A 22,077-nucleotide genomic window follows, 5' to 3' on the forward strand; every position below is an offset into this window, starting at 1 on the left:
TTCAAAGCATCTGACTGTACCCAGAAAATGATTTTCAAGTCTCTTACACTATTCACATGCTGATGAAAAATTGCATGGTTTTCACTTTACAGGGAGCCCTAGAAATGAAGAATTCACCTACAAGAGATGAGGGGAGTCTAAAGAGTCTGAATTTGGTTCAGAGAGGAGTCGAGTCATCATTCCCAGTCAACTGGAGAGCTGGCTCCTGGGACCCACTGCTGTCAAATAGAAATCCCTTCCCTTGCCCCAAGGAGCCAGATTCCTCTGTGTGGTGACTGTGTCTGGAATGCCATGTGCTTGTTTATTTCCATTTCTGGGATTCTCTGCTGAAAGGATTTATTATTGTGTGATTCCAACACACAACAGAGTGCCTTGCACAGAGTAGGCATTTCTGAGCTTTAATTAAGTAAATTGATGGATAAGTAAAAGAAAGGGAATAGAATTAGAATAAGGAAGGATGAGAAGAGAGTAAAAGATCTGATCTATTAACTGACACCAGCCACTCCAGCAAGATACCAGGGTGAATAACCATTGTCGGGGTTCTAGTGTGTCCAGATCAGGCTCCATACACTCAGGTAAATCAGACCTTTCATGAGGCGAGGGAGGGGAGGCAACTGTGGCAGAGGGAATGTCACCCCTCTCCTCACCACCCTTTGGGAGAGAAGAATAAGCTCTCTCTAAGCATAAGCTCTGGGGACAAAAATGCCTGGGTTTGGGTGATTCATTTTCTTCATGAAGCACAGTTTTTGGTGAATCATTGCTATTCATTCCCATTTGCATATTTTCATACCCTTCACACAGAATATCAGCTCCATGAGGACACAAGTCTCATCTGTCCTGCTCACCACTGAATTCCATCCTGCTAATAAACATCTGTGAAATGAGCAAATGCACCAGCTAACAAATCAAACGCTCAGCTACACCATACTTAGCCAAACGGTAGGCAAATTATTTATCCTCTGTGGATCTCAGATTTACACACCTTAACAGACTTTTAAATTGTGTAAATAAGACCTAAAATATGGGTACAAAGCCAAATACATATGCCAACTAAGAAAAATAGCTATTGTGCAAAGAAAAAAGTATAAAATAGTAATAGATTCTCCTCCTCTGTGACAGTCACTGTTGCTTCTTGACTCCTGTCCATTGAGTGGCCTTAGATCTTGTAGGGGATCATCGTATCAGGAAAGGAGGCAGAAAAAATGGATAAAGGAATTGGTGGTTGGCTTTTTAGTTTTAAAAATCAGTCATAAATTTTACCGTGTTTTTGAGGGACTACCTAAGAGTAATGCCTTTTGCATCTTTACCTAAATTAAAGACCCCAGACTGGGGTTGCAAGAGAATCTGGAGGAGACTTACATGTCATGTGTCCCTAAGAAAAATGCGCTGAAGTACCATGTGAGGACATGCGGTCAGGTCTTGGAAACACAGATTGCACTTGCATGTTTCCAAGTGGCACTTGCGTCCTTCCAAGTGGCTAGGCCTCAGACAACTTAGGGGAGGGAAGGAACACTTGAAAGAGAAGATGCCCAAAAGTACATTCCCCTGCTCCCTGTCCTCTACAACCCTGGCAAGCAAACAAGGGTTGGGAGGGCTGCCAACATACTGGGAGGACTACCGGGCTTAACCCAGGCACTCACCCTGAACACTTTCCAGAATGGGAAAATTTGGGATCAAGATAAAGCTTTCATGGAGCTACAAAATAAAGCTGAGCCTCTTGCATAGGTGTTTGTGGCAATGGGGCAATGCTGAGGGGATGAGCAGCAGGCGGGTCCTACAATGGGCAGCACTATGGGAGTGTCACACAGAGCGCAGGGGTGACGAGGCCCAGGGGTGAAGGCAGCCACTGTACCCCTTAGAATCGTCTTCCTCGCTCCTGTGTCCTGCGTGTTTGGAACAAACACCACCTCCAGCTCTGATCTTCCCTCACCTGCTGAGCAGCTCAGATCCCTTTCAGTGCAGTTTCCTCAGGTAGAGATTGGTATTACAAGAGTTCCTGTTCTGATTTCCTTCATGCCATAATGAAGTCGGAAGCCGAAGTTATTTATAAGAGATAAGTTGCTACAGAGGTGCTAGGAGCACTCACCTTTTTTATTCTTACACAAATAAAAATTTCTGCACTACTTGGCTCATGGAAAAAATAGATGTGAAATCATATATGGATAAAAGTGTCCTAGGAATACATTTGCAGTTTCAGAAATGTAACCCTAATCTTCTGATTGTGCAGTCAGGATCCTTTGTGCCAGCATTCTGTGCATTAATGGAAGGATCTATGTTAGCAATGTAATAAAGTATTTAAAGCATACTGCGAATTACATTTTTGAAGAAATTAATGAGAAGTAAATAGATATAGATAAGGACATAGATAGATACAGGTAGATGGATTTCTAGTTAATATGTCCGTCTCCACAATTTACTTTGGTTATGTAGATATTAGTGCTGGTGATTTTAGCTTTTCCAGAACAGACATCAGATAAAAGACAGTTGCCACCTAAGGTCATTTTAGGCCAACTTTGTACATTTATTCAAAGGCAGAGTTATTTCCTCTTCCTAGTTCTTTGGGGCCCTCTGAGTTTTCCTGAAAATCAGGGTAGGTACTGTACACCGACCCCAGTCAGAGCAACAGGAGCAGACTGAGGGCTTGAGCTTCCTGTCTTCCCTGCCTCTGTTTTCCCACTGCTTTCATGGGCTCTGGTGCCATGAAAGAAGCCATTCTGCACCGCCACGCTGCAGAAGACAGGAGACGCAGCATCTGAGTGAGAAGGACAGTTTTCCTCAAGCTCGAGGTTTGCACGTTGGGTACTATGGCAACATTCTGGATGAAAGATATGATCAGTATGCAGATCTTCATCATTATCATTATAAGGCAGTTAGATTTCAACACATTAAAGGGATATTTTGTAATTGTACTAAATACATTATCTTTACTACATTTTCTTCTCTCAATTTTAACTTAAGCAAACCCATTTTTAATGTGAAATCTGCTTATGCTGAACAATGCAGGAATAGATAATGATTTTTCACTACATTTAGGTAGTGTCAAAGCTTTGTGTATGCTGTTTCTCCCTGACTTTAAACCATTTGAAAATAGAAAAACTCAACAATCTGCAAGCATAAAAGGCAAATAGTTTTTATCTCTGTGTGACCATATAGTTTATTTTATTACAATGTGCTGTGCTTTGTGGGGTTTCTGTACCTAAAGAATGTTTCATAAATAGTGCTTCATGTAAATACAGTGAAACTTTACAAATGGAAACCAGGACCATTCTGCCTAAAACGAGAAAAGCAGTTTTAGTTCAGAGAACCAAGAGGTTACTATCTATACCCTAAGGTTTAGCACAAACTTTCTAGTGAAACCCAGAGGTTGCTGGCTTTCTATCCATAGAGGACAGGTCTACAGAAAATCTCTACACTCTTCCAATTGTGAGAGTTGTTAACTTCTTAGGTTGTATGTTGTTTAGAGGTAGGGTGTAACAGTTCTCCTATTTATGAAAAGATTGTTTCAACCTGTTTGCCTGTTCAAGCCCCTTCCACTCATCCTGGTCACTCCACAAGGTGGACAATGAGTCACATGTGGCATTAATGTTTCTTATAGTTTTGTGATTATCATGGTTTAATTCCTTGACTATTGAACCCTGCCTGCTCCTATATATTGTGTCTCCAGGTCAGTGAATAGGTATATCTCTGCCATCTAACAATGTCTTAGCAGAGAGCTTGGCACTAGATCAGTAAGGATATATTGGTATGACTTGCTAACACAGACTTAGGCATTGCACATGGAGGAGGAAGCTCGATGACTGCTTACCTGTGAGCATGCCTTCGTTTACCACACAGCTCCCGTCAATTAGAACAGCATCACACGGCAATGACAATTTTCCTGGAAGAATAAGAATATCTCCGGGAACCAAGAGGCGGGACTCCAGCTCCTGCAAACCTATGTAATAGCAAACATTCCATGACTTCCTGACCCTTTCCTGCTTTTACAGAAGAGTGAATGTGACTGAGAACGCTTACCAACCTGTCGGCTAAGAGCTGCCCTACCTGCCTTACCTGCTCAAAATCCCTTTTTCTCATCTGAAAATTCCAAGAGAACCAGGAAAAGGGAACAGTTTCACGAAACACAGCAAAGGGTTAGCTCAGCAATAAAATTCTATTTTGAACCTAGTATCCAGTCTGTGCTCTACCCACAGAGAATACTACAGAGCACTGGTATGAGGAAAGGTGCCCATGGCTGCTGTTTGGAATTTTCCTAGTGCCTGAACCCTGGGACACCTTTTCCTCGGTGGATTGGGGCCTCATGCAAGTTGTCCAGAGAGCTTTCTGCTATTCTGCAAGTGCAGTTCTTCATTTCCTGAAGGAATTTGTGGCCCCCAATTCCAGGCTGGTTGAGAGCAAGTGCCAAGTGTCAGCCAACATCAAAACGCCTTCTTTGGGTCTATTCTCCAGGTGTCAGGGTCTTTGGATTAGTTAGCTGAGAAAGATTTACTCAGTAACAGTCAAGTAAGTGAAATACGGAGGGCAGAGGGAATCCAGAGCCACTCAGACACTGGAGAGCTGGGCCAGGAAGAAAACAAGCAAGGGGACCGGAGGATGCAGGTGCTCGCGGCAGTGGCCACTGGGCTTGCAGATGCAAGGGCAGGATTTGTGCAGCCTCATTGCCTTTCATTTCATGTCTCAGATACTGAATTGTCCCTCGCTAGTCCAAGTCCTGGGTTCAATTCGAAAAGACTATTTCTCTTTGTCTAATAACCAAGGACAAATGAGAAGAATTCTACCCTGACAAGGGCAGATGCTAGTGAGGCCAAACACATCACTTACCTTTGTCTTTTACAGCAATGGTAACCTGGACTTTGTTGTGATCTTCCACAAGTTTGTGCAGCTTAATTGATTGCTGTCAATGTAAAGTCCAGATTTTAATATCAAGTAGTCACATCCTAAAAACCATGTGACCTCAGCACAGTAAATGCCAAATCATTGAATCTTCTAAAAGAAGATTCAACTGCTTTTACTTCGGATACTCCAGCTTCTCTGCCTCAATCCCTACCTGTCTGACCCACCACTTACCGTAGCAATTGTGTGCTTGCGTTGGGTGTTATCCATCTCTAGGAAAAATAGCACACAGTCACTGCCGAAAGGACCTAACCTGAGGTACCAAGGCTTCATTTCTTGTATTTTTTGTTTTTGTTTTTTTGTATTTTTACCGGTACTGGGGATCGAACTCACAACTACAGGCTTGCAAGGCAGGCGCTTATGCCACTGAGCTAAATCCCCAGCCCCAAGGCTTCATTTCTTGAGGATGCACAATTAGAATGAGGAAGAAAGAAATAGCAGTGAAGACACTGACTCCTCCTCTATGCTTCTGTTTCCCTGTTAAAATAACAAAGCTGAATTGATCCACAAGTGGCTTTTTGCCACTAAGCGCCTGTGGCTGTGTTGTTTGTGTTTTCACTGCATTGGGCACAGCTATCTCATGTCAACAACCATGCATTTGCATGTTAGTTGAATCTGCAGGCTGGAGTCTTGCTGCTATTTCGAATCCTAGTGCTACCACTCATAGGTTATTTGGGTTGCTGGACTCCCCTTTGCTCATCGGAAAGGGGTGATAATAAGTTTATATTTTGTAGGGCTATATTAAGTTAATTAATTCCTAGGAAATCCTTCCTCTGTTCGGAACTCAGTGCTCTGCTGAGAATTCATAAGCACGGATGACTAACAAGAAAGCTGCTGATGGAGAAACAATTGTGAGTGTACATCTACTGGGAAGACTTGTTGGAGGGAGAATTTACTGAAATCCAGCTCTGTGAAAGGGGGGCAAGAAAGGGGACTGGGGGAATGGGTGCACTGTCTGTCTCCGAGGACAACACAGGAAGTCAGAAGTAGGGGAGAGGGGGTTTCATCTGTAGAATCCCCCACGCTGACTCGAGGTGCCATAGAGAGAAATTGACTTTGAGCCCGCTTATTACAGCAACAGCCCCTTTTCATATCAGTACAGTGACCCGGGCAGCCGTAGGGAGAAGAGGTTTGGAACACTGTCATCCGTACTCAAACGCAGCTTAACCAAAGGCAAACAGAAAACTCGTTTTTCTTTTAAACATTAAATTATTTAGATCTCTTGCTATTGATGAGTTGTAATGTTACAAATATCACCAGGCTAAGACAAGCATTAGACACAATTAGGCAACTTTCCTGTTGAGAGACCATAATGAATTCAGTATTAATATTTATATGGAAAAATTTATTATTATTATTCAGTTTTCCGTGAAAAGCTAAACTTCCCCAATTAGGACAAACTGAGTGGAACAAGTGAAGTTACTTTTGGGTACAGATTCAGTGTCCTGAAGTGTGTTCCTGAGGTTTGACTGTTGGGGCACACATTTAAGTGACAGGTAATGAATAGTGAGATTATCAGTCCTGATTCCGGAGTTGCAGGGACGATCTACCCACTCGCCAGCCAACTGCGGTATGTAAGAAATCTCATCTTACCAGGCAGTTGTTTCTTCTGTACACAGATAGATAACATTGAATTGACTCAATTTCAAATCACCTTCAAGCTCTAAAATTGTATCATACCAATTCATTTTACATGCCAGAGCCTTATCAGAAACACTGAAGACTTCATAGAAGAAATACATAACACACATAAATGACTCAGATTATGTTTTTTTTTTCCCAGTACCAGGGATCAAACTCATGACTTTGTGCTTGCCCGGCTGAGCTAAATCCCCAGCCCCTCGATTATCATTTTTAAAAATAGTTTAAAATCATTGTATTACTACATTCCATGCACAATTGTAGGCACTTAGAATGAAGTGTTTGTATTTTTTAATCTTCCACAAGATTTTCTTATGACAGTGTTGTCTCTCCAACAAATACATAAACAATAGAAAAGCAAACAAACAAAGACAATGAGTAATAGCCCCAGGGCTGAAAATGTTGAAGCAATGTTCCCACAAACATTTACTTATTAATATTACAATCAAACGAAAGCTGATCTGGCTCAACAGCATTTCCTGTTGATGAGTATACTCTTCTGGTGCTTGGTAACATCATTTCTCTTTAGAAGATAAACACTCTCCCTCCGTTTTTTTCTTGCTCAACACACTTTTCATCAATCCATGATAATAACTTCAGCTTAGCTGAAGAGGATGATAATCATCCCATTTGGAAGTGGAGAAGTCTGAGTTAATAATGCTTGACAGTAATTCTCAGAACTCATTATGCTGTAGGCTGGATCTGTTTATCAGACTTAGCATTCCGTGTGACACGCCACACTTCCATACCTTCGCTCTGTCTATTCCCCAGAATATGCAGCCCAGCTTTTGCCTGGCCAACTCTTTCTAATCCTTCATGTAAAGCCCTGATTAAGTGTGGCCTCCACCCCACCATCCTCGCCTTCAGTGGGAAGCATGCATTGTTCTGCTCTCTGAGTCTCCACCTGGGTTGATGAACTGATCGATGCCTTACATTAAGAGCTATCTGTTGTCCAGTGAAGCAGGGAGTTCCCAGAAGAAAGGGTCTACGTGCTCACCCATGTATCCCCCACCAGAGTCTGTCACACAGTGGGCCCCCAGCCAATGCACACTTAATAGAACTGAATTAGTCTACTTTTCCCAACAATCCTGGAGTAGGATATTGTAAGTATCCTCTTTGAGCTGATGTACTCAGAAACTCTACAAGCATGGGTTTCTATGGCAACTGAACAGCCAGGAACAGACAAGTGCTGTGATGCTTGCCATGACTGCAAACCTCGTTGCCTGATTTTCATTAGGCCCCCTCTGGTTTCTCCAGTCTCTCTTGAGTGCGACCAGGATTGGTTTCCAAGACTAATTTGTATATGTTATTATGCAGCATCTGTTACTTGGTGTCCTTATGTTTGCTGTGGCTGGATTTTCTCCAGAGATGAGTAATGGGGGCATTAACTCAGGTGCCTCTCGAGCACAGTGCAGCTCAGAGTGAAGCCAAAACTAAAGAGGCTAGGTGCCACCTCTAACTGCCACAGTGGTAGATCCAGCCACGGAGTCTGCAGATAAAGTTCGGTATAGACACACATTAGAACCACAGCTTGCTCCTAAGAGAAGCAGTAAAAATGTGGGTGGCTAAGGCAGGTGAACTCTAGTGCAGCACGATTTGCTACTAGAGTAGGTACAGAATGGTATTGTCTTGCACTTCCGCAAACACTTCCTCTATTATGATTTTTAAAAACCTGTGTTTGTGTAGCTAAATCTTTAATTTCATGAAATGCTGAATTTCAATATAACTCAATAAAATTTTTTTCAGTACTAGAGATTAAACTCACGGCCTTGCATATACTAGGCAAATGTTCATTCACCAAGTGCTGACACGCAGATTTTTGTTTGGAAGTAGTTTGTTTGAAGCTGCTCAGACTGGCCTTGAACTTGTGATCTTACTGCCCCAGCCTCCTGAATAGCTGGCCTTGCAGGCATGTGCCACTGCACCCAGATCTCAATAAAATGAGTTGCACATAGAAACAGATGCTCCTTCTTTCATTCCTACCAAACTGCCAGATCTTACTGTCCCCACCAGGTCCATGGATCACTTTGAGAATGTGCTCAATGCACTAATAAGAAATATTTGATCTGAATCAGGAAACCCTGCACTAAGTTCTGTGGCCACTGTTACAGGACATGAGAGAAAGTCACTTCACCTTCCTGATTGTCCCTGTCCTTCTCTTTCTGGTCAGAGGAAGATGTAACAGTTGTTTCATTTCACAAATTGTCATGCCCGGACACACGTACATGGAGGATATAGAGTCCTATTGTAGACTATAAACTACTGAACAGATTCTGATCACTGAGGATTTGGGGGTTTTTTTGTTTGTTTGTTTGTTTGGTACCAGGAATTGAACTCACAACCTCGCACTTGCCAGGCAGGCACTTATGCCGCTGAGCTAAATCCCCAGCCGCATGAGGATTTGTGATTTAACAGGTTCCTGCTGGTTTGTACCACTGGGATCCAGGCATGACTGTCCCATCAGGTGGCTTCTGACACTGGTAGTAGAAGTGGTACAGTTATGCATGATGCAGTTGTGCACATACCACTGGAGCGGCTCAGCAGTAAGACGTGTACATTCCAGCCCCTTGGGAAAGGGTTGAATTGCAAAGATACAGTTTCAGGAAATTGGCACATTTTGTGTGAAGGCTTTACAGGTTGGGTCAGATAATCTTTTTAAACAAATACCAGCTGCTAATGAGATTATTGTCTCTTATAATTCCTTTTCTTCTTCTGAAAGGAATCCTTCACAATATTGTTACCAAGTCTGAAGGTCCTGTGTTAATCACTATTTTTGGCAAAGGAAATTAGGGATTCTACTACGATGCATAACTTGAATGTCTAAATTCCATGAAAGATTTAAAAATACATAGTAAGCAAATAACAAATGGAAAAAACTGAAATCACATAAGTTTGGGAGGGACACCTTTTTATACAAAACAGGAAACCCAGAAACTATAAAGTAAAAAATAAACACATGTAACTGTGTGTAATTATCAATGTACAGCAGAAGTCAAAATCAAGAGAAAAAAGATAGATTAAAAATAAAACTTTTCTCATATATGGTACATATATGAAAAGCCCATTAATACAAAAGAAAAATTTGAAACTTAGACATATGGAAATAGATCAATGTTCACTACTCATCAGGAAACTATATATTAAAATATCAATTTTAACAATGTATTAGAGTAAAATTTTTAAAAATCAACACTATATAACACTAAATGCTGATGAGAAGCAGAGAAAATTATATTCTTGCATGTTGCTGACTGAAGGAATTATTTCATTTGGAGAAAATTATATAGCAGTATCTATTAAAATTCAAATTATACCTATCCTTTTATCCAGCAATTTGGCTTTTGGTTGCTAGGCTGAAAAACGCAAATACAAATATGCAAATGTATATCTATATTGTGGTCATGTTTAATCCGACATTATTTGTGGCTGGAAAAACTGGAGGAAAATAATATTATTTCCAATAAATAAAAGTTGAATGATTTATGATACATCATGAAATATCATACTTTTAAACATGATTTAGAGTTTAAAAAAGTGAAAAACTGTGTGTAGCTGATGATGAGACTGATAAGTAAACAAATACAAATATTTATAGTCTCGGTGTTTGCACTTATACTTCTGCAGATTCCCGTATCACAAACATTTTTAAGCCTTTGGAATCCATAGCAATCACCTGTTATGAATCTATTTAAAACTATAGGTTTATGTTATTGCCTGGATATTTTGACTTAACAGGTAATTCTCTTGCTGACACACTGTGCCACGGAGTTGAGAATCAAGACAAATTTATTTCAAAAACCTTCCCCAAACTCCTGCATAGAAATTTCCATATTTCTTTTGGGTTTGTCTGTATTCTAAATGAAGGTATATCCTCATTCCAAATGAAGAAATGTAAAGGAGTCTCATGAGAAACACTTTAATTTTCATAAAGTTTTAGGTGGAAAATGTATAGAACAAATATGGCACGTAACTGGAGACATGGGTTGTCAAATAATCAGAAAGGACATATATCGTGATTAATTTGCACAGCTGAAATACACCTGCTTTTCCTCAAACCACTGCTAACCTGATTCATCTGTCACAGCATCCATTCTCAACCATCCTCAGACACAACCTGAGAGCCCTTCTACACACGCCACTCAGTGAAATCTTCAGCAGAATTTGCAAAAAAAATATTCAAATTCGTTCCTAAGTCCTCTTACCGAGATTCCACACATTTCATACCCCTTTGCTTATTGTTTTGTTATAGTTATTGTTTGACAAAATGACTCCTTGCTCTCTTTGGAAGTTCCAAAGTTGCTTTTTTTAGCTGGAAACTAAACAGAATCCAACTGTGCTTTTGTCACTTACCTGTCGCAAATCATACACACTTAAGATAATGGAGATAATGGTCAAGATGATGATAGCCACGGAATATTCGATGTAGCCTTGCGACAGCCACAAAGTTAGGGTGAAGGCTTGGAATACGTAGAATGGATTCAAAACCTGCAGGTGCAAAAATAGCACTTACTTAGGCTTTAGTGGCAATCTAGTGTAATTTACTTACAGAATGGTTTATTCTCCTTTTTAATATACAATAACCTTTAATATTGAAGCATTTACTTATGATTCCATTAATAGAGACAATGTCAAGCTCATAGACTATCACATGATGGGAACAAAATTATCTTACTACTCAGAGCCATGCCTATAAATTGACCATTTTTAGCATTTTGACTTTTCAAAAATATTTTCCCAATACCAACATCTAGCTGTTGATCTTTCTAGATAGATTTACCTATCATGGAGGAGAAACATGACTCGGATTCTTTTAAGATGAACTTTGATTTTTGAACAGCTTTATCACATTGTTTCATGTAACTGTGTCCTGCAGAGTTAGTCAAGTTGTGTGATAGAAATGAAAGATTCTACTTTTATCAGGGAACCTTAGAGTGACCCATTTTTAATGTCACGGGTATAGTGAGCTGGTCATCTGGGTCCTTGAACAAGGATGATCCTCAGAAGCAGTCTACCCGTGGCTGCAGGACAGTCTCGGGCAGAAGGCACTGACCCAAAGCTGGCTGACCAGGTGTGCACAATTTCAGTTTCTTGGAAATACTCCCAATTTTTCGTTCCCTCAGTTTTTCATCGAGGTCCACTATTGATAATTAGAGCCGAGAGGATGAATGTGAGGCGCTGGAGAATGGTCACATGCGGTACAGCCAGGATGAAGTTTAAGGAGCCCTTTGGAACAGAGCAAAGATTCTAGAAGGATGCCCTTATTTTTATAAATGAGATTAAATATTAGCTAAAACTAAGATTCTCTTTCTTATATACACTATCCACTATCTATAATTCCCTAATATAGTAAATAAAATTCGGGGCTGGGGATTTAGCTCAGCGGCAATAAGTGCCTGCCTTGCAACCAGGCAGTCGTGAGTTCGATCCCCGGTACCAATTAAAAAAAAAAAGCAAAGTAAATAAAATTCTACTTTAGCCCCCAAAATACACATTACCTGGTTAATAGGTTAGTAGACTGCTAACTTCAGGGTTTCTCAAACTCGTGAGTATGTTTTGTACATTTTAAAAGCTTTTGTTCCTTAATGTTTCTTATTATTTCTAGACTGCTCTGCTTATACATTACAGATCTCGTGCTTGTTTGGTATAAAATTCTCTAATTGTAGATGGTGCAGTAAAGGTAACACGATTTTGCTTTTATAGAAATCCAGTGGAAATTTGGTTAAATTCTTTTTGTAGAAGAAACAGCACCATCATAATTCATTCTCCCCCTTTTCAATATTCTTTAGAAACCAAATATGAATTACAACTTTTCCTAGACTTTTTAAAGATATAATAAATGAGCAGTAGAAACACTACCATTCCTTTCAAAATAGATCGAATTGACCCTTGTTAGGTTCTCTAGCAGTTTGAAGATGTAGTTGAATACTAAATCTAAGAAGCGCCTCTCTCAGATGGTTGGGGAAGCTGTGGGAACATAGGGTGGCAACAAATCTTCTGTACCTTCTGCCCCACTTTACTGGGAACTTAAAACTACTCTAAAAATATTCTACTTTTCTCCATGTCATTTAAAATTGACCTAATCTTTAAAGTCATAGGTATAATGAGATTGTTTGAGGGTCATCTGGGTCCTTGAGCAGGGACGACCCTTAGAAGCAGTGTTCTATCCGTGGCTGCAGGACAGCCTCCAGCAGAAGGCGTTGCTAAGACTGGAAGCTGGCCAAACAGGTGTGCCCCTTTTTGGTTACTTGGTAATACTTTCAATTTTTCATCCTCTCAATTCTCCATCTAGGTACCAGTGATTCAATATTGATAATTACAGCAGACAGGGCAAAAGTGAGGAGCTAGAGAAAGGTCACGTGAAGTACAGTCAAAATGAAAAAGTCAAGTAACAGTAGCTTTGTTTTCACTCTAGACACAGAACACCAGTAGGTAAAAAGTATTTATACTATAATGATACAGTCGTGCTTCAAAACAAAATGACCATCTTCACAGGTTAGACTAAAAATGTGCAGCACTAGATGGGGACTAAAATCACCTGGCAAATTAAGATGAAAAGGAAACTAGAGTGAGGGAAAGGAGAAAGGAAGGGAAAAGAGAGAAAAAAATGGGAGTTAGCTATACTATTAATGTATCTTGATTCATGGAAAAGGAAGGTTTGTGCTAATATCAATTGAAGAATTTTCTGTGCCCATATATTGCGCAGAATGCAATGTATTAACTACTTGGAAAGTCACCTGTCCAGTGGATTCTAATCAGGAGCAAGACAGTGGATGGTAGAAGCTCAGTTCCAGTGACCATAGAGACCCTCTCATGATCCACAAGGTACCAGGACAGAGATGAGGATTATGATAGTAAACAGAGGTGGCAGTGGGCTTCCTGTCCCAGCATGGAGGCTTAGAAAGTCTGCATCCAGAGATAGTTTATTAGCTAAGGGTAGAAAGGGAGAGAGCAGAGCTGTGGCACAACCACAGCCTAGCCAAGGCCCAAGCTAGAACAAGGCCTCTTCATGCGACAACTCGGGGAGTTCCAATGGGACCCCAGGAACCCCATGAGAACCAGCTGAAGGCAGTCACGGGACCATCAAAGAGGGTTTCAGGCACAACGGGGAGAAAGAGGAGAATAGGGGAGGGGAAACATCCTGCTTAAAATCAGCTTACAAAAATAACAGCAAAGCACACACAGAAGATATTGTTTAAAAAAAACTAACAAAAGAAGAAACTATCAAGAAAATGGAAATAAAAGAATAATTTGAAAAAAATCAAAACATTAACATTTCAAATTCTCCAAATTAATCGAGGTAATAACATTGCCTCACTGTTGTGCCCTTTCTGATTCACACGTCAAAGCCTTTATCACCCGGGTGATGTTATTTGGAGGCAGAGCCTTTGGAAGGTAATTGAGTTTCTGGAAGTCATAAGAGTGGGGCCCTCATGTTGATCTTTGCATGAGGAAGAGGCTCCCTCTGTCCACCATGAGAGGGCACAGTGGGAGGGTGGAGGTCAGCAAGCCAGGAAGAGCCCTCATTAGGTACTGAACGTGCAGACGCTCTGAGCCTGAATTTTCCAGTTTCCAAAAACTATGGGAAATAAAAATTTTCTGTTTAAGTCACCTAATCGTTGCTCTTTCATTGTAGTAGCCCCAGAGCTATGACATCGTACTACTGCCATCATCAACAACAAAAAGATGCAACAAATAGGAGCCGATAAAACAGGAATCTATCTCTCACTGTTATGGTTCATATCTGGATGTCCCACTAAGGCATCATGTGATCATGAGTGGGCTTTTTGGAGGTGACTGGATCATGGGATGTGACACTCATCAGTGGATTGGTTCTCCTGACGAGGCTACAGCTACATGTTGTGCTGGGAGGCAAAGCCTGGTCAGAGGAAGTGCATGACAGGGGCATGGGCTAAGGGGTCTGTCCCCCTCTCTCCACCCCCCCTCACTGTGCTTCTAGGTATCCATGCCCCTTGCCTTGCTGTCCTAGCTTAGAGCCAGCCAACTGTGAACTGAAACCTCTACACACTGTGAACCAGAATAAACCTCTTCCCTTTCAAGTTGTGTGCAGGGTGCTTTGTTGCCAGTGAAGAGGAGATTAGCTCAGATGCTCAAACTGGGAAAATATTTCTAGAGTGAATTTTAACTTCAAATAAGTGGTTACTGAAAAAGGACCATCCAAAAAAGGAAACCTTAATAAACAAGGAAACATAGAAAGTCAAGGTACCAATAACAAAATGAAGTCACATTCACAAATGAAGATTTCATTCACATTGAAATATTCATGCACTGTTTAAGTTTCCTCTAGTGCTAGGAAATTAAAAGGAAGGGCAAAATATTATGTTTTCAAAGATAAAATAAAATAAACAGCTAGTTACCTGTTTAACGAGCAGCTTCCATATGGGTTGGATTTCAACCTCAATGGCATTGGGCCCACACACGAGTCTTCTGTAGGAAATTAATCAGCCATGAGTGTCACCCCTGCAGCCTCTGATGATGCCACCAAACAGACCCCAAGCTACTCCTCTGCACTTTGGAGATACTCCAGTTAAACAAAGCACAGTTCATAGGTACTTTCGAAACACAAACAAACTAATATATTTTTAAAAGGAGAGTCAGTGAATGATGACCAGAGTTGATTTTCTATTTTAAAAATCTCTTTAGATGTATTGTGTGCATGACTAACCCCCTACAAGGAACGCGAACATTATGTATTACAAACATGTACCAATAAAAATACATATTAGTTTTTAAAATGCCTTTGGTGCAACTCAAAGGGTCAAAATGAAGTTACAAAGATATTTTGAGGATTCTTTTCTTTTTTCTTTTTGGTACTGGAAATCGAACTCAGAACCTTGTGCTTGCCAGGCAGGCACTATGCTGCTAAGCTATATCCCTGGCCCCTTGAGTTATTCTTTAAAATAATATGACACAGCTTTTAAAAAGAAAGAAAAGACACAGATAACGAAGATACTCTTCCAGACTTGGTCAGCGTGTAAACCACTCTCGATACTAACAATCAGTCTGTCTTGCCTCGGCATCCCCAGAACCCAGGAAAGGCCCTTGGCATGCAAACCATGAAGGAGCAGATGGAGTGAAGCAGGTTAAGAGTTTGCACCTTGTAAATGTTATATCACATACAAGGTCTGTATATTATGAAAAGAAGTCCCCGCACATGTTTAGTAATTTACAACTCACGTGTCCTTTGATTCTCACCATAGTTCAAAGGGAAGTTTCATATCCCTGCCTTCCCATTTTGGTGTGGAAGTTTAATCACCACAGTTGCACAGATCTACTGTTAATCGCAACAATACAAATTTTAAGCTGTCAAAAACTGCGGTTAGCCTTTAATACCCATTCACTTCTTCAATCATTTTGTTATCCCCTGAGGTTTTATATTATCCCCCATTGTCGCAGGACCTCAGCCCTGGAAAGAGACAGAGCCAGGCTTCCTACTGTGATGTCTGTGATTCTTACTCCACAGCTCCTCCTCAGCCAGTCCCAGTGGGGAGAATCTGCACGAGGGATCTTCGGTGCCACTGAGGTATAAGAGCTGAGTCCCAGCTCATCTACCTTCTGGCCATATCTTTCTAACTACAAGTACTGCTTGCAAAGGGTAGAGAGGGCTCACACGGAGAACTAGTTGTTGAGACACTAAATCATGGAAAAACTGGTTTGTTAAGAGGACAAACAACTGAGCAGTTGTGTGGCTCCACAAGTCCCTAATCCCTGTATCCCCCTGCTTTCTACAAGTGTAACTTTCAAAGGGCATAGAGTGTGTGGTAATTGAGCCTGCTTCCTCTTCTGAATTTTGTTTCCCTGAGCTCTGAGGAGTAAGAAGGTAAAAGTCTCATAGAACTTGCAGCCTCCTGCATCTCCCACCTCCTGTTGGCTTCTTTCTCTTCCAATGTTCTGTTTTCTCAAGGAACAGCTTGGAGCTGTGCATTGAGGGCAAATGTACCTTCTTTCCTGCCTGCCACTGGTGATGACAAACATACATTTTTCTGCAGTGGCATGGCAAAGGCTGAAGACTATGTTTGGCCCTGCAGAATCGTGGAACCCACTGTGATCATCTCTGTCCAGCTTCTTCCTGGGCAAAGGAACACTGCTGCCTGGAGTCAGCCACAGCAGTAGTATTTTCAGCATAGAAACAAGCCAATTCTACCCACCCAAGCTTTTTTCTTCCAGAAAGTTCTGTAAGAGTGCCTGCCTCGTCTGCTGCGAGAGACGTGTGCTTCTGTTTTCAGGAGGGTAAACAAAGCGGACAGGAGCAGCTGAACAGAAAAGGTGAAGGGATGCCCAGCTTTTGAACAGTCTTCCTAATAAGGAGACTGTCTCACTAAATGATCATCAGGTAGGTTTTTGTCTTGCTTGGTTTTTCCATAGAACCCCATTCATTTGAAACAAAAGATTCATTGTAAGTGTCTATGAACCTGCCCAGGAGAGACACTGAGATGCAAAGCTGAGTCCAGCTCAAGTGAAGACGGATCTCCTGTGATAATTCCCTTGCTCTCTTCCTGGTGCCTTCTGGAAATAACTTTCTAGGATAAAATTAACTCTCCTATTAAGGATTATGTAGGTCTGCGCATTTAAACTTTGCAACTAACCATTAGGCGCCTCCGTGCATCTACTCCACACACCTGGGTGTTTAGAAGTCTGCAAAGAACTCTGCATTTTAATTCTGTGGCTTTTCATCTTGAGTGTTTCTTGTGTATCCCTTTCTTTCATTTTTCATGTCGCACATTTGTTTTTTAATATGAGCAAATTCAAATGCATTTAGGGACTTGGCAAGCTATCACTCAACCAACCCATCAATCGCATTTAGATTTTAAAATCCTGCAGTCCTGCTGTCAGAAATGAAGGGTAAAACGTTCACATTTTACTTATTTTCTTTTCACCCGCCATTAAAATATGCCTATAAAATAAAATATGGTTATGAGATTATCTTTGTCTCCTCTATTCTTCATATTTGGGAAACTGTACTCTGTCTTCCTTATTGTTTTGTCAAGTTCTATATTTTGTGGGCCAGATTTAAATTTAATTATGTATGATGTTTATTAAAGCTCAGCATTTGATAAATAAGGACAAATGTGAGGTAGCTCTGCTGATGGGCAGTCTTTCCTGTGAAAATGGTTTCCTCAGCAGGGTTATATCTACATCTATCAATGAGATTTCATAAAAGCCCAAAATCAATTCTGTAAACATCTTGTACTCAATGCTGTAGGGAAATTTTTTAATGACTTTGCAAACTTTATGTATTTAAATGTATCATGCATTATTTCTGAAATCTTATATAATGATGCCACTGTTAAAGCATTTTGCAGTATTGTTCTGGTCTAGGTGCTGGCTGATTTTTTTACACTGTTCTAGAAGAGGAAAAACTTTAAAACAGCAAACCAGTAACTCTGAGGCTTGTTTTATGTAAGAATGTGGTGTGATTGCTAAAAATACAGAGTTCCTTCTCTCAAAAGTGTCATTTCCACCTACAGAATTATCAGAATTTTGAGAGTGGAGTCACAAAACAACATTGTATCAGATTTCTTCTCAGCTTAAGAATGGATGCTTTCAGCTGACTGGAGTGAAAGTTAAACAGGTCATGTCCCTATAACTGGCTGAGAAATGAAGATTATTATGACTCTGGTGAAGCTTTGCCATGGTTCACTGGGATTGGCCACTTTGAATCACAGTTGAAGGAAACAGGACTGTAGCTCTCTGCGTAAATTAAGTGAGCATTTCCTACTCTAGCAGAAGATATAATTTAGCAGTGCAGCATCTGCCCAGCAAGCACAAGGTCCTGAATTTGATTCCTGGTCCCACTATTTTGCTTTCATCACCAATCAGTGAATGCCTCTAGAATGATGACTAAGTGTTTCTTTTAGATCACTGGTTCCTTGCAGAGTCATGTTAAAGGCATGTTAATAAGTTAATGAATATGCTAATTTACTTATTTATGTAGAAATATTTATTGTACTCCTTTCATGAATCAGGAGCTGTTCTAGGTGCTGCAGATGCAGTGGTGACTGACCTCACTAACCGAGCAGATAAAATCCTCTCCTCCAGGCCCATATGTTCATTGAAAATGCAACATTTATGTACTTTCTGGGTCTCAGAAGATGCAGAGTATTAAAAGGCTGATATTTGTGCAATGACTCAAGTGATTTTTGAGGAAAGAAGTAAAAAGACACCATAAGATTATTTTACAAGTCTGAGAGCAAAGGGCAAATTGTATTTGACCACTTTGCCCTTTTTTGTCTTTTCTTTACAGCAAGTTCCCTTTAGAGAACAATTCGGAATCTCTGTCTGAGGCCAGAGAATGAACTGGAGTTCCAACAAGGCGATGAACCATTATGCCACCAGTGCACAGGCGATGCCCAGTTAGCATTTCGTTTTCCCTCCGGCAGAGCTTACTTTTGGGAACACCGCACATCCTACCTGACCTCCTGCTCTTCACTGCTCAGCCCCAACCCAAACGTGTGATGGATGTCGTAGCATGAGTTGCTATCTTCCAGCAACCTAGGATGAGTCAGGACAGGAGCCACACTTCAGTTCATGCTGCCAGACGGGTCAGAGTTTTTCCCTTGTGCCCCCATGTAGTGGTAAGCAAAGCCATACTCACCCCACTTTCTGAAACTGCTTCTCCAGGTGATCCCAGACATACCTGATTTTCTGAACCTGGATGCATCGCAGCTGCAAAGACAAGTGAAAGCCCACAGGTGTCATTCAGAAATCAAATTCATTGCAGTGGGGTTACGCAAGGCAGGTCTTTGTGGCTCTCGCCTTCGTTGGTAACAGCTATTATTCCCAGCCTGACGGCAACAGAGTCAGAGCTTCCATCCACAAACACTCATTTTACTCTTTCTCTGAAATAAAGTCTCTCTTAAAGTCACTTACTTTTAATTCTGGCTTCATTACGGCTCGGTTTATGACAGAGTGGCAGTCAGCCACAAGGGCATCTTCTGGGTTCTTGCTGATAGGGAACTTCAGTGTGGATAAGTGGAGACAGAGCACCTTCTTCCTCATATATCTTTGAAATTCGTCCTGAAAAAGTCAGACCAGCTTGTGAGATTTTCAAGTGTCATTTCATGAGGTGCTCAGAGAACAAGATACTTATCACAGGCTAGATGGGGAGCGGTTCTCAACGTTTGGAACAAAAGCAAACAAGAAATCAGCGTTAGAACTCACTAGAAATGCAGATTCTCAGCCTCACCCCAGACCTACTGAAGCAAGTCTCAGTCAGCGTTTCAGTCCAGGGGATTCAGATTTGCTGCAGTGAGTATCACTGGACTACAGACTCATTAAGGAAAAATAGTTTGTAAGAAAGCTTTACGTCTAGAAAAGGGTTTCCAGCTATTTTTGAATCCTCTTCCAAAATACAGACTTTTGAAAAAGTGAGTAATCATTCCTATGTTACAGTGTAAGAGTCGGCTGACACCTGTTGCCCGTGGAATGACCAGCAGCACTGTCTGACATGCTAGAAACTTCCCTGGGCTGAAGTGAGAAAAGTGTCCTTCATTCCTGGGCTCAAAAAGAAACAGCATGCTTGTTGCAGTGATAGTTTTTCCGTCTCCTTTTGGGACCTAGGAAAATTCTCAGAGATGCTGGCTCATCACTGCGGAGGCCACTGATGCAATGGAGAAGATATGACTGTAACTTTTCATTTCTTTTTTTTAAACATGTTTTTATTTTTAACTGCCACATAGTAATTGCACGTGGGTAAGGAGTGCAGTGAGAGTCCAATGCACATACACCACGGGTAATGATCACAGTAGCGCAATCCGTCTGTTCATCCACTTCAGATATTTATCATTTCTTTGTGACATTATTCTACTTACTGCTTCCATAAGATATACTTCTGTAAGTTTCACAGTTCCACGTAAGTGACAGCATGCAACATCTGTCTGTGATTATCATGTCATTTGAAACAGGTAACAAAAGGGCACATACCGTAGTCCTCAGCAAAACAGTGTCCGCCTCTTGCAAAGGGCACGGGGAACAGTTGGCCCACACCCTCAACTCGGGCCTCCAGTAGAAAACCAGCTGAAGGACCCCAGCGGTCAGCACAGAGAGGACAAGACACACGGCTCTCCGCAGAGTCTGGGTGTGGTATCCGAACACCTCCTGGACAGTAATTAACACATTCTATTTTACTATTTTCATATAAACACGTAATTTTGTTTTAAAAGATACAAATTTTAGAACCATGGGTGATGGTTGGGAAATAAATGTGGCATCATATGGTCGTCAGGTTGGCTGCTTGCAATTGTCAGCTGGTACAATAAACAAAGAAAGATGCCTTTTATTCCCTTGATTTGTGAAATGAAAACATTACAAGAGAAGCAAGAGACAGATCTTTTTCTATCTATGTATTCATAGGAGGCACCTTGGATTTTTATAAAACATCTCATGGTTTGCACCAAACTTTTAAAATATAAGATATTTTAAATTTTGTTTATATTATTATTCAAGAAAGATGACAAGTTTATGGCAGAGTGGATCCACATAATATTTATCCTTATCCAGATTTAGATTTGTTTTATAAACATGATTATTAATGAATGAAATTCTAAATAGCGTGATGGGAATTAAGATATTACGTTTGAACATTAAAGACTTTCAAAACACATATTTATTTACCCTGAGAGTAAGATGCTGCAATATTTGTACATTTTTTGTAGAAGTTAGTAAATATTTGTCATAAGGTGAGGAGACTTGAGATACGATTTTAGGGGAAAATAGATTTTGTTATTTAAAGACAGTTTCTCGTTTCTAATTTCTACAATGCAGTTTTATAACACTGTTTTGTAAGTTTCAAAATTTAAGATGTTAGTGTGGTTGAAACCCCTGAGAGATGTTGGCTGTGGATGAGGTTTTTATATTACTTGAGTTCTCACTTTTTTTTTCTTCTTTCTGATTCTTAACTCCCCTGTCTAAATTACAGAGCTGTAATATCATGGAAACAGATTTTTATTGCGTTTCTATCACACTTTTGATGAGGAAACTTCTTGAATTTCATGCTAGTCTAGAACACACTGTGGCATAGCAGAGCTCTTTGGAAAAGTTTCTGTCTTCAGTGTGGTGCTTTCATTAGCTTTTCCTAGTAACTCCACGGTAGATGAAGATCATAATAACAGTTGTTGAAAGTAGCCCTGAAGTCTGCTGGGAAGGCCAGATGCTTAAGAAACAGAAGCTGTGGGCTGAAGTCCCTGCTCTGTTCTGCTTCAGCTATGTGACCTCGGGGAACCCATTTCACCTCTAAAAGATCCCATTTTAATCCTCTACAGAAACAACTAGAAATGCATACCTTACAGGGTAGTTTGTGCTCAAATAAAGCTGAAACGTGCTGAAAAAGTAATTACGATCATGAGAGCTCCTTTCCACGGGTGCTCAACAATGTCACTAATCTGGGAAAAATATTCATTAAACTTAGCGATGCAGTCACTCTGTGTTGAGATCACTCATGCAAATTGGAAATTCAATTCAGAAACTATTATTCACTGTGCTTCTAAGCATATTTTCAACTGCATCTTCCTCTTCACTTCCTATGTTCCC

At 40.7% G+C, this 22,077-nt stretch overlaps 1 protein-coding gene across 2 annotated transcripts in view; it reads right to left on the minus strand.

Annotated features, from left to right (window-relative positions):
- Atp13a5 (ATPase 13A5) overlaps positions 1 to 22,077 on the minus strand; it is a 117,713-nt gene that overhangs the window by 76,941 nt on the left and 18,695 nt on the right. Inside the window, exons 2-9 of one of the 2 annotated variants that reach the window (XM_013160389.3) lie at positions 20,473 to 20,646; positions 19,420 to 19,566; positions 19,145 to 19,215; positions 18,961 to 19,041; positions 14,907 to 14,976; positions 10,882 to 11,016; positions 4,819 to 4,891; positions 3,806 to 3,877 (exon numbers count right to left, since the gene is read on the minus strand). In XM_013160389.3, the coding sequence (XP_013015843.1) occupies positions 3,806 to 3,877; positions 4,819 to 4,891; positions 10,882 to 11,016; positions 14,907 to 14,976; positions 18,961 to 19,041; positions 19,145 to 19,215; positions 19,420 to 19,566; positions 20,473 to 20,646 (823 nt within the window). Of the gene's footprint in view, positions 1 to 3,805; positions 3,935 to 4,818; positions 4,892 to 10,881; positions 11,017 to 14,906; positions 14,977 to 18,960; positions 19,042 to 19,144; positions 19,216 to 19,419; positions 19,567 to 20,472; positions 20,647 to 22,077 lie in introns of both variants that reach the window. The other variant, XM_003476950.5, reaches the window with a different exon arrangement.

Source organism: Cavia porcellus, unplaced genomic scaffold (genome assembly GCF_034190915.1).
Source record: "Cavia porcellus strain 051 isolate PalLab524CR breed Dunkin Hartley unplaced genomic scaffold, mCavPor4.1 scaffold_14, whole genome shotgun sequence".
Lineage (NCBI taxonomy): Eukaryota > Metazoa > Chordata > Mammalia > Rodentia > Caviidae > Cavia > Cavia porcellus.